This window comes from Tyto alba, unplaced genomic scaffold (genome assembly GCF_018691265.1).
Source record: "Tyto alba isolate M040663 unplaced genomic scaffold, T.alba_DEE_v4.0 Super-Scaffold_14, whole genome shotgun sequence".
Taxonomy (NCBI): Eukaryota; Metazoa; Chordata; class Aves; order Strigiformes; family Tytonidae; genus Tyto; species Tyto alba.
The window spans coordinates 58,472,112-58,484,547 of NW_024881276.1; the positions used below are offsets into that span (position 1 = coordinate 58,472,112).

A 12,436-nucleotide genomic window follows, 5' to 3' on the forward strand; every position below is an offset into this window, starting at 1 on the left:
GGTGCTGGTTTAAACAATATGCTTTGGCAGTAAGTCTGCTTTCCTTACAGCTTTGAAATGCATATGACATCTAGAGCCAGTTCTGTGCTAGCAAGTAGTATGGCTCAACAGGAACAAATCTTTACAGTGGTAGAGTAGGGGCTGGAAATCCAACATCGACACCAAACATGTCTGGGAAGCTTTAATTTGGATTATGTTTTCCCTGGTCCTGTGGACTGCACACCAATTAGTGGCTGAAATGCATGAGGTGTGCTCCTATGTATGGCACACCTACTGGTTTAGCACCACCTGAAAGGAATCTAATTTGCACCCAAAGACTGTTCTGCAGTACAAAGCAAATCCCAGCAAGCAGGGATTACTGGAAGATTCACTCAGAAAGCACACTTCAGACATCCATTCAGGCATTGGTGTGGAAGCATCCTACATCTGGCAGGCAGTTGCATTAAGATGGCAACACTTGAAAAGACATTTACATAACCACTACATAACCACTCTTACACATGGAGACCGAAGCTGCACACTCTATGTAACGCTGGCATGATACATTCCACTCTTTCAGCTGTCTGCCTTATGATAGTGCTCCCTACTTGCCTGTAAATTGTAGTTATGGCAGGACTGTGAGTGCAGTAACCCAACCCTTCCAGAATGAAGCCCCTGGAATGACAAACAAGATTCATCCGCTATTATCAAATGCCAATCCTGTATATGGTCAGCATGATCAAGGGTTAGCAAGAGCACTTGAAAGAAGAGACAGAGGGAGGAAGCTTTTGGGCAGAAACCTGAATTACTTTGAAGAACAGACAGACAGTGCTGCTCCTAGGAAAAACAATAGACTACACAAAGACATGAAGAAGGGAAGTGTAGGCATTGAAATAAGGCATGGACAGAAATTAAAAAGCCATCAGAGACTGAGCAGTGAAGAAGTCAAGATGAAGCAGTTTTGATTTATAAACGTTTGTATCAGGGTCGTGGGGTATGCCCCTGACACCAGCCTAGAATACCAGTCCAGCCTGGCCTACTGGTTCAGGACAGTGACTCTGAAACACTGGACTATAAAGAAGTCCCCACAGCCTCCCTTCTTCAGTCTGAGCATCAAGAATAGGTCCCGTAGGGAATGTACCTGGTGTCATCACTGCTGCCTGTAGGGATAAGACACACTAAAGAAAAATGTACCCTCTCTTCTTTTTTCTTCCTTTTTTTTCCTCTTCTCCTGGGAAGATAGTTTCTTCTTCCTGGCTCTTGGCTGCCTTCAGGCTCACCAAGACTCTTGCAAAGCAGCACTCATCATTGAATCAGTTCCAACATTCAGAAATCCTTTGATTTACTGAAAATGTCAGGGTGTCATTTGCACCAGTCTGAAGACAGCCCACCGGCAGCCTTCAGAAAGCATCTTCCATGGGTCGCTCAGTCACAGTTTCTCATTGCCTAAGAATGAGGAACCCACCCCTCCACTTGAAGGTACAGAAAGACACCTGGCAGAGTAAGACTTTCTAAGTCTTAGACCCAGAGCAAATGAAACAGCAGGAAAAGGTGTACAGTCCCATTTATTGCTTACAGTCGCAAAAGACTCATGCAATTAAAGGAATCAGAAGTGGCAGTGGTGGCAGAGCATCCAGGACAGCCACAGCTATAGCTGTTGGTGGGTAAGTATCCTGCTGAAGCCACAAATATTTCTGTTTGCAGGTAGAAAACTCCTGGGTTTGGGTGGAATAAAGTTAATTTTCTTTCTAGTAGCTGGTATAGTGCTGTGTTTTGGATTTAGGATAACGCACTGATGTTTTAGTTGTTGCTAAGTAGTGTTTATACTGAGTCAAAGACTTTTCAGGTTCTCATACTGCCTGGCCAGTAGAAGCTGGGAATGCACAAGAAGCTGGGAGGTGACACAGCAAGGACAGCTGACCCAAACAAGCTACAGGAATACCGTATGACGTCATGCCCAGTATATAAACTAGGAGGGAATCTTTTTGTATATTATTGTTGTTACTGTTTTCCCTTCCTCTTCTGGTTTATTAAACTGTCTTTATCTCAACCCATGAGTTTTTGTTTTGTGTTTTTTTTTTTTTTCTTCGATTCTCTCCCCAATCCCCTGGGCGTGGGGGGAGTGAGCAAGCAGCTGTATGGTACTTAATTGCCAGCTGGGTTTAAATCTCGACAAAAGCAAAGGGTCTGATCTAAACTGAGCAAGAAAAAGGAGCAAAGTCAAAGGACCCTTGCATGTGAAGTGTAAATAGTTTGGCAGTAAGAACTTGTAAGGGAAAGAATGTGGTTAAGAATAAGGGGAGCGATTCAGCAGAGCGATTAACGAGAGCAATTCACAACCATTTAAGTTCCTAGCCTATGGCTAGAAGATAAGCGGTCCCTTTGTCAACTATGATGACCCAGTACTTGGAACTGGTTTTAGGTGGATGGAGGTACCAAAAGGCTTTGGGAACTTTCGAACTTTTCATCTTATTAGCTTGGTGGTGGAGCTCATGCATATTAACTTCTCCGCCCTGGAGAGAGCCAAGGTCCATTTCCATGAACATGCGACGTATGAACACCTACATGAAGAGGCGTGTTGGTAGGCAGTTCGGGAAGTCTGTACCCCCTGTAGTACCCAGCCAGTGAGGAATGGGGGGAGAGAACTTGCGGTCGGGAGAAAGGGATATAAACCATTGCACGATGGCTGCTGGTGGGGCGCCCGGATTTGCAAGAACTTACTAAAAAGTGCTTCACAACGCATCCTGTCGGAGCTGTCGATAACTGGCAATTTTTTTTTAAGAAAAAAAAAAAATAATAAAAAAATCCTTGAGTGGCCAGGCAAAAGGAGCTGTGTGATTTAGCACCCTAAAATCTGCAAGGAGGGAAACACGAGCACAAAAGCACGGCGCAGGGAGGGCACCCTGGCAGGAGCGAGGCCGGGGTTCAGCCCAGAGAGCACACGGTAGGGAGGCCCGGTTCCTGGGGCGGCGCAGGCCGGGGTACCGGCTCCCCGCGGGCAGGGGCTCAGGGGCGGCGCAGGCCGGGGTACCGGCTCCCCGCGGGCAGCGGTTCAGGACCGGCAGCTCTCCAGGCTCGCCTCCCCGCTCTGCCCTCGCTGCTGGCGGCGCCCCAGCCCCCCTCCGCCGCTGCCACAGCGGGCGGCGGGCCCGGCCCCGCGGCCGCCCGAGCGCCTCCTCCGGGCCGGCCGGGAGCCAATGCGCGGGGCGGCGGGGCGGGCCGGGCGGCGGATCGCGGCTCAGGGCACGGGTAGTGCCGCGGGAGCGCCGGTCATGTCGCAGCGCAGCACTTTGCTCCACTTGTTCGCCGGAGGGTGAGTGGCCCCGCGCGGGGCGGCGGGGGCCCGCCAGCCTCTGGCCGGGGACACGCGGCCGCAGGGAGGGCCCGGGGCTGCCCTGGGCGCGGGGCCTCGCCGGGCCTGCCGCCCGTCCTCCTCGCCCGGGTCAGCCGGGCCCCGCGGCTACGGCGCCTTCTCCCCAGGGAGCTCCGTGCCCGTCTTCTGCTCCCGCCTGCTGCCAGGCGGGGGTCTCCCTCCCGCCGCTGGCCCGGCTCGGCCTTGTCGCGGCCTCCCCGTGGCCTGCCCGCCCCTGAGGAACGCGGCCTGCGGCGGTGGCCGCACCACCGCTCTCCGGGGGAGAGGGGACCGTGCCTTGCCCCACACCAGACACTGCCCGCGCCCCATAACCCTGACCCGCCCTTTGCTGTGTCAGGTTAAAATGTAGGTGCGGTGGTATGGCGCAGCTGCTTAGCGCTGGGATGAATGTATGGATCTGCAGTTTGGGAAGAAGGGGGGGGCCTCCCTGTGAGTCACGGTCCCTTCACCTGGCGTTTCATCCAGCCTGAGTTTACCGGGGGTGAGGGGTACGAGGTTGGTGGGGGGCTGAATGGGGGAATGGGAGGTGCTGTGAGGCCTCTTCGGTGAAGCAAATGGTGCGGCATCCTTGGTTTTGGGAGGGCGGCCAACCCTCCATCGTTGCGTGGCTGAAATTCCTGCATGCCTTGGCTAGCTTTAAATAATTCGACTGATTCTGGTGAGTCAGGTATTTGGAGCACGGATCCCAGCGTTGCTGCTGAATTCACAGTGTCGCTTCTCGTGCGGCATTTCGCCATGCTGCCTCTCTTTAAGAAACATTTATCGTTTAAGTCTCTAAACAATAAGTTCATGATGTCCTAAAGCAAAAGATGTTGTGGTCCTTCGGACTTCTCTGAGTAACTGCAGAACTCCCTTGCCTGGACAGCCACCCAATCCCTTTCCAAATTCCACCAACCTGTTGGAGTCCATGTGACAGTGAGGTCTGCGGTATAGCATGTGCTATAAAGTACATAATTTAATTGCTCTTAATTAGTAACTTTCCAGTTTTGTGCAGTTAACGCAGTTGTGCTGTGTCAATCTTTGCTTATATGTACTTGCTCTCCCTGTTCCCAGTGTTACTTTGTATCTGTTACTCTCTTTTATTAATTTATCATTTGAACTATATAGTCACTGCATCTTAGCCTTTCTTAATATAATTTTTTTCATATTTCTTAGCTTTCTTAAGCTTTTCCTCATCCTCATTTTCCGCTTCGGTTCCTGAAAAACTGAGTTTGGCTAGTGACAGAAGCATCGCTGGTGGGAACTTTGTCAGTCTGTATCCTGTCTACGACCATTAAGCAATAATCCTTGAATTACAATTGATTAAAACCCAAGAGGTGAATAAGAAATTTAGGTTATTGCTGCAGTATACAGTTAATATTATTGTTTTACCTAATGAAACAGATCTCATTGATGAAGGAACAGTTGCTCACTTTATCTTCTAGTATGAGAACTGGAGACCATCAAATGAAACTTGTGAGAGGTTAGTTGAAAACTAGTGCAACAACATAGCTCTTAACACAGCATGCAGTTAAACTGTGGGACTCCTGGCCACAGGACATTAGAAGGATAAAAACTTTTGATGTGTCCAGAAAGCATTAATTACTGATTGATTCATTGATTAACAAAAGAGAATGTGTGAAGGCTGTTAAATGCAATGCAACATTTCTGGCTGAGGAAATCCCTCAGCTGAAAATTGCAAAAAGCCGGGAGTGTTCTGGAGATGAGCATTTCTCCTTCTGTAGGTGATCTCTATTCACCTGTGTCCTAAGCAGAATCCTGGTTTAACTGCAGATTTGTCTGACCTAGCATTGCTATTCTTAAATGAAGATCTTCGGCCCGTCTCAGTTTTTGGCTAGCCTGAGTAAGGGCTAAAATGTGAATTATCAGTAAACCTTCTCACATCTGTGCATGTCCTGATAGCCTTACAGTTTTTGTATTTCTTTCAAATAATCCTCTTCTTCTACCACCTCAAAGTTTTCCAGTTTTCCTTTTAAAATGTGAACACAAGATCTAGAGACAAGTACTGTTTTGTAATGTGAGATTACCTGCCCTTTTCAATTATCTCTTTTTGCCACTTTGCTCTGGGAATACCATGTTGTATTGGTTGTCAGCTGCCGCTCTTCATCGTATTTTGCAGGAATTGTTTTTGTTCCTTCTTTTAGGGTAATGACTTCAGGGGCTTGGGTTTGTTAAACCTGTCTTTTTAAGCTCAGCATAAGGACCATTGGTGACTGCTCAGTTCCATGTGTTTTTTCATTATTTGCCAGTCATTGCAGCTTTGCTCAGTACTGTGACAATCTTTGTCACCCATGGATTTTATCAAGAGTAAAATGTTACCCTCCTATCTGTTGGAAACACTGAATTGTTATGTCTAGTCTAGGAGTGATTTTCCTAGAACTCTTGCTGGACCACTGTTGACTGATCTTGCTGTTTGATTCTTTACTGACAGCTGGTTTCAGGGCAGGGAAAGAGTGGCACTGATAATTTTTTTCTTCTTTCTAAGATTTTGTAGTCTGATTTTAGTCCATTTAGCATATATGCTGTAGACAGAGTGCTAAGGCTCTAAGTGTGTTTCTGTGAGATATCAAGCTCACTTCTTGTGAAACTGAAGTATATTACATCTTTATAGCTACTTTTCTGAATCCAGCTTTTGTTCAATAAGTTCCATAAAAACCACCAATATAGCCTCCCCCCACCCCTCCCAGCACTGATTAGAACAAAGTGTTAAGTCTGTAGTGATCTGATTCTATAATTATCTTCTGGAATTAATCTCAGGTCATATAACCGTATAACTTTAGCAGCATAAATTATTACCTTTGGTTTTTTTTTTAGTCCTGGTAAACTTTAGAATTCTTCTAGGCTAGTGTATTTCCCCAGTCCACTAACATTTCTTAAGCTTTTAAACCTGTAGATATGAAGTCTCCTCAGTCATCTATTTATAATATCTATGGCCATGGGTTTTTTGTGCCTGCTGATTTTAAAATGTTTGTTCCAACTAGATTTTGTTCAATTTTGACTTCATTACTATTGGACTGAAAAATAGTTCATCTCTTTGTGATGAGAATACATAATTTTCCATTTCTCCTGAAACAGAATTTTGGAGACCTATGCCTTTCATACATTTTGAGCAGCTGTATCATGTAGTACGTGATAAGACATCATAGTTAAGATTTCTTTTAGTTTTGAACAACCAGTACAGCTTATTTCCTTAGCTTTGTTTGGTCACTGTTCTTTGCTCCCTGAAAAACCCTCCTTAGTCTCGTCATTGAGCAGTAGTGGCTCAGAGGTCCCCCTTTACCTCTGACTCTCTTACTGCTGATTAAATGACCACCATGCTAAGGAGCAATAATTTCTTTAACTCTTATTGCTTTTAAAATTCTTCTCTCTGCAGGAACCACAGGCCATAAATCAGTGTCTGCTCCACCGTAGATCTCCATGGGTGGCAGGGGGGGCCGCCCTGCCATCTCCCCACAGGATACAGGGGGGTCTCTGCTCCGGCACACCTCCCCCCTCCTTTCTTCCTCCGTTCCTCCACTGACCTTGGTGTTCACGCAGCTGCCCCAACTCCTCCTCACAAGTCCCACTGCCCGTCACCACGTCCCTTCTTAAATATGTTATCGCAGAGGCACAACTGATGGGCTCAATTTCCCAAACAGAGGTGGAGCTGGCTTGGAGCTGGGGGAGCTTCGAGAAGCTTCTCACAGGGGGCCACCCCGATAGCCCCCTCCCCTGCCACCAAAAAACTCCACCACTCACTCAACCCAGGACATTTCTGTACAATCAGTAGCTTGAGGAACTTGAACTCAGGAAACTTTTCCATATACTGGATGTGTAGGTTCAAATTCATATCCTGATCATACTGAGGTAGTGACTTCTTGAAGAAATGAGCTATTATGAAAATATTACATAAAGCTGTGCCTCTTTATGCACTAGTAGAAAAGTCTTTAGGATACCAAGCAATTTCTTCTCTAAATGTTGTCCTGTTGTAGCTCAGCTTTTAGATAGGAAGTTGAAACTGCTCTATTCAGGCTTCTTAGACATCTTGACCTGTCACTACTGTACTCAATCTTCTCCTGAACTGGAAACTGCACTTCTGGTCAAGTAAACAACAGGTCTGTAAGTCTGAAACCTGTATTAGTCAAATTAGTAGACACTATGGTAAAGAACAGGACTGTTGGACCCAGGAATGAATATAGTTTACATGGGAAGAATCAACATGGCTTTTGCAAAAGGAGGCCTTGCCTCACATGACTCCTGGATTGCTGTGTAGGCTGTCTTCTTGTCCATCCTTGATCATTTTGTTCATCCAGAGAACCTGAGCCAGGACGTTTACTGCTTTGCTTTGTGTAGTCCTCTAAGCCTGAGCTCATTTCTTTGGTCATGTTCTACCTAATCCCAGACTCCTACCACTCATCATATCTCCTGAGGTAAATTGCTGCTGATCAGCTGCTCTGCAAGTCATTACCACTGTGTAGATCTGCAAATGACTTGACAAATCAGCATGAGTGTAATGGAGTAAGCATAACTAGTTGCTAGTTGCTGGCATCATTAGCTTCCAGATCTTCAGTTCTTGGACTTCATTGCAACAGTCATCCAGGCCTCTTGGTTTTTGGGGTTTGTTTTTTCGCTTGTTTATTTATTTATTTACCCCTTGTCCTGCAAGCAATAATAAATAAAGCCCTAGGAGCAAAGGCTGTGAGAGCAGTGTATGTATGTGCTGAGCTGTATAGACTTTTTCAAAATAATTCTTCAGATCTCAAGCCATTTGCTGTCCTGTACCATCATATGTAATTCTTCCCTGATATTTTGTACTTCTTTGGTTGGCTTTTCTTTCTTTGGGGCAGAGTGAGCTTTTTTTTTTTTTTTGTGAAACTGTAGCAGATATGAACAACTGTCTGTTCATCAAAGCCTCTCGCATGGCTATTCTGTGCAAATTCATCTCAAAACAGTCTTTCAGGTACTGAGCATCCTCTGGAAGAGCAGAGTTGTCAGTTGAAGGATCTGAAGGGGCAGAAGCTGAGAACCAAACATATTGGTTGACTTGTCCTTGGGCAGTAGAAAGAGAAAAAGGGAATATATGTCCTTTCAGCGTTACTGAGGTGTGACTAGTCTGACTGCTGGTGGTGGTTCCTGAGTTCCAAAAATAGCTTCTGTCTGCTGAAGGTCAGGGCCCTCTTTCATTAAGCAAGTTAGGCTGTTGGTGAGCCTGGCTGTTGGCAGAAAATCCATATCTTGCTCACAGGGCTTTGCAAATGTGGGGCTGAATGGGTTACGGTTAAAGACGTAGACAGGCTGAGGGGGTGGAAAAATTTTGTGTTGCCCCTCTGTGAGCCAATGCTGCTGTAGGGAGGCGTGAGGCACGGTACCTGGTGATGTCAGCAGAAGGCGTTTCAGCAAGGTTGGGTAGCAGAAATGTTTGCTCTCGGAAATTCTGAATGCAAAGATCAGCAGCTTTGAGCTGAGGGGTTCCTGAGTCCCTATGGGCTTGGGACTGTTTGTCTCAAATACTGAGTGAGGCAGCCAGGAGGTGTCCCAAGCTAAGCCGTTATTACGTTAATCAGTGTCAGAGCAGGAGGTCATGTGTGACGCAGGCTGGGGGATCTGACCTCCTCTCCTAGAGGGGAAAGGTTGTGGACAATCAGGGTCAGAATTATTGCCCTGTTCCTGCACAGGGGTCATTGTTACATGTGCTGTTACACTCTTATCATGCCCTAGATGTGGTGGCACAGCTGGAGCCATCCTGACCTGTCCTCTGGAAGTGGTGAAGACACGTCTACAGTCATCCCAACTGACACTGCGGCCTCTGTGCCTCTCAGAAATACAGCTGCCAGGGGTGAGTGTGAGGCTGATGAACGCCACCCCACCGTCTCCTGGAGTGCTCAAGTTGCTGAGGTGAGTAGGACAGGGCAGTGTGCATGTTAGCATGAGGGAGGTGAAGGTTTGGCCATCGGGTGGAGAGGAGTGGGGAGAGTGAGAGATGGAAGCTGAGGCTCTGGAAACTACAAGTGCAGTTGGAAATTTCATCAGAGTACAGGTACATCTGTGTCTCATGGTTGATCTGTGCTTTGAACTCTGAGTCTGCAAGGCAGCTTTTGGGACTGTGAGAAATTTCTCAGCTAGTGGTTTGATCAGACCCAGAGTGATAGTGTCAGCAAGAATAGGAAAAAATGACTGAAGGGGAAAGGAGAAGTGGTTGGAGAGCAAACGAGAGTAGGGCAGAAAAAGGGTAACACGGAGAGTGAGGAGGGGATGCTACAAGAAGTACTGAAGAGCAAAGAAGGAGGAGGAACAGGGGAGGCCCCAGCTTAGTTATTTTGCTGATTTCTATGTTAATTTCCTTCTGTAGGGCCATCCTTGAGAAGGAAGGCATTCGATCCCTGTTCCGAGGTCTGGGTCCAAACCTGGTTGGGGTTGCTCCTTCCAGGTGAGTACTGCCCCCAGAGGAGAGCTCATGCTGTACACTTTTTAAAGGACCTCTGTGACAACTATTGCTTCACATTCTAAGAGCAGCCTACACCTTGTGCTTATTGTGCCACAGGACCCTTTCACACAGGCATTTTCTGGACCTTCTGATCATAGTTGTAAGATAAGATGATTGCTGTGGGCCTATTGTAAATGGTATCTGATGTCACAGGAGACAAACCCGTGCTGGCAGTAAGAGAAGTTGGAGTGAGACCCCACAGCAGTGTTGTCTCTGCTCTTCGTAAGTGACCTGTAACTTCTGCATTTCTTTCCAAACAGGGCTATATATTTTGCTGCCTATTCTGGTGTTAAGGAGAGGTTCAATGCTGTCCTTGTACCAGAGTCCAAGAAAGTACATGTGCTATCAGCAGCCTGTGCAGGTGAGCCTCTTCTGTCTCAAATCAGAGCCATGGGGTCCTTCTGTCTGTAAGTGTAAACGCGTTTCATTCCTTCCCCATTGCTGCTTCCATCAGTCCTGCTCTCTCCTCTGAAGTTTCTCTCTCCACACCTGGAACAGTGTGTTCCTTGGGTAACCAAAATGTTTTATCACTCTTCATTCTTCTTAGGCTTACCTGTTCAAGTCATGGATCTAGTCTTTACCCTGTCAGCTGCTATCAGGAAAAGAGCTCCATTCAGCTGCGAGAGGGAGAAGGCAGTGTGTCACGTAGACCATTCATAGAATCATTTCTTTTGATATATCCCGGTTCTCTAACAAAATCTTCCACTCTTGCAAGTTTAGCTCGTTGATTTCTGCCTCTTTGTAACACCAGAGCCTGCAGTAGGGTTATGTTGGAGGCAGAGGAGCTAATTACCACCAGATAGTCTCAAACTGCAAATACCTACAGCTTGCCAAGCGGAATTCAGAGAGCTGATAGATCAGCACCTCCTCACAAACTGTCGGCGTGATCCTGGTGCTCATGGCTGTCTTCCTCTTCTGTTCTCCAGGCATTACCTCTGCCACGCTCACCAACCCTGTGTGGTTAGTGAAAACCAGGATGCAGCTGGAAGCCAGGTAAGGCAGGCTAGCAGTGCAGAGCCACTCTGTGTCAAACCAGAACTGGTTTGGATAGGAGTCCGTGTCAGAACGTAGGTCTCCAAGGCATGCTGAGGAAGAGTCATATAGTTGTGTTCACAACAGCATTTTAGGTCAGTAGAGCAGTATGCTGTTCTAACCCTTCCTCCTTCTCACAGGGCGAAGGGGGAGATGGCCAGCAGTGCTCTCCAGTGTGCCATGCACGTGTACCGCTCTGAAGGCCTTCGTGGATTTTACCGTGGTATCACTGCCTCCTATGCTGGAGTGTCAGAGACCATCATACACTTTGTCATCTATGAAGCACTGAAACAGCAGCTGAGAAACAGCCATCATTCCCTTTCCCCATCACTCACACTTTCACCAAACAGCCATGATTTTTTTGGACTAATGGGAGCTGCTGCTGTCTCCAAAACATGTGCTTCATGCATTGCATATCCACATGGTGAGTGGATCCACTCTCCTTGCTTCTGCTCTCCTCGATGAGAGATGCCACGCCTGTAGGATCGATCTGCTAATACTGCTTCCCTTTTTGTCTCTCCAGAGGTCATTCGGACACGTTTGCGAGAAGAAGGGTCACGATACTGTTCCTTTATACAGACTCTGCAGCTTGTGGTCCATGAAGAGGGACCCTTGGCTTTATACCGAGGGCTCCTGGCTCATTTGATCCGCCAGATCCCAAACACAGCTATCATGATGGCTACCTATGAATTCATCGTCCATTTGGCCTCTTCCACCTTGTAAGCACACTGTAGCACCTGGCTGAGGCGGGACCTCATGGTCCTGAGACTTGGTCTTTTTCCATGCTCTGGGAGGCGGCCCTTTTCATCACATGTCAGAACTGGGTCAGGCACAGCATTCTCAGGACACAAAGACTATTTTGTGCAAAGTTTTTAGCTCCCATGTGCACCATGTAGGCTTTCTGGAGACTTGAATTATTCCGGTGCTTCAAGGATGTCAGGGCACTAGTTTGACAGTGCCTGCTCTAAGCTCCCTGTAAGAAACAAGGATATAGAACTTGCTGGGAAGGAGACAAGAAAGCATAAGAGCGTATCTTAGCCTCAGGAGATTCATTACTTTTGGACCCAGTAACGACCATATGTGGGCGCAGCTGGACATGAAGACAGGCTAGAGCTGAGACATCTGAGAGAACTGCAGCAAGCAAAGATCTTGTGCTGAGATGTTCCATACCCTCAGAGTGGGGGCTTCCACTCTCACCTACCGTGCCACCTTCCTGCCCATGAGGAGGATTTCTCACCCTTGGCTGCCAGCAAATGTCCTGTTGCAGAATCTTCCTTCAGGTCCTTAGCACACTGCTATTTTTTTTTTTTTTTATATATTCTTTTTTTTCTGTAGTCAATTCAGTTTGCTGCATGTGTTACACTTGCCTGGGATGCCTTTTGTTCCTCTGTGGGTTCCTAGCGCCCTGTCATGGGGAAGGCTACATTGTGCTTACAAAGGGTATTTTGACTCTCCAAAAGTCAGGCGTAGGGTCAGGGGTGATTTGTTTTTCTTGTTCCAACACACAGACTAAATAATGTAACCCTTCCCTGAGATAAGGCAGTAATTTCAGTAAATACATGCTCTGGACAATCTCCAGTGTCACATTA

At 47.0% G+C, this 12,436-nt stretch overlaps 1 protein-coding gene across 1 annotated transcript; it reads left to right on the forward strand.

Moving 5' to 3' along the window:
* Window positions 1-2,954: 2,954 nt before the first annotated feature.
* On the forward strand, window positions 2,955-12,433 carry LOC104367555 (solute carrier family 25 member 36). The gene is made up of 7 exons (XM_042788527.1): window positions 2,955-3,292; window positions 9,050-9,226; window positions 9,681-9,758; window positions 10,076-10,176; window positions 10,742-10,808; window positions 10,988-11,271; window positions 11,371-12,433. Exons 1-7 carry the CDS (start codon window positions 3,177-3,179, stop codon window positions 11,568-11,570), a joined length of 1,023 nt encoding a protein of 340 aa, XP_042644461.1. The 5' UTR covers window positions 2,955-3,176; the 3' UTR covers window positions 11,571-12,433.
* Window positions 12,434-12,436: the final 3 nt, after the last annotated feature.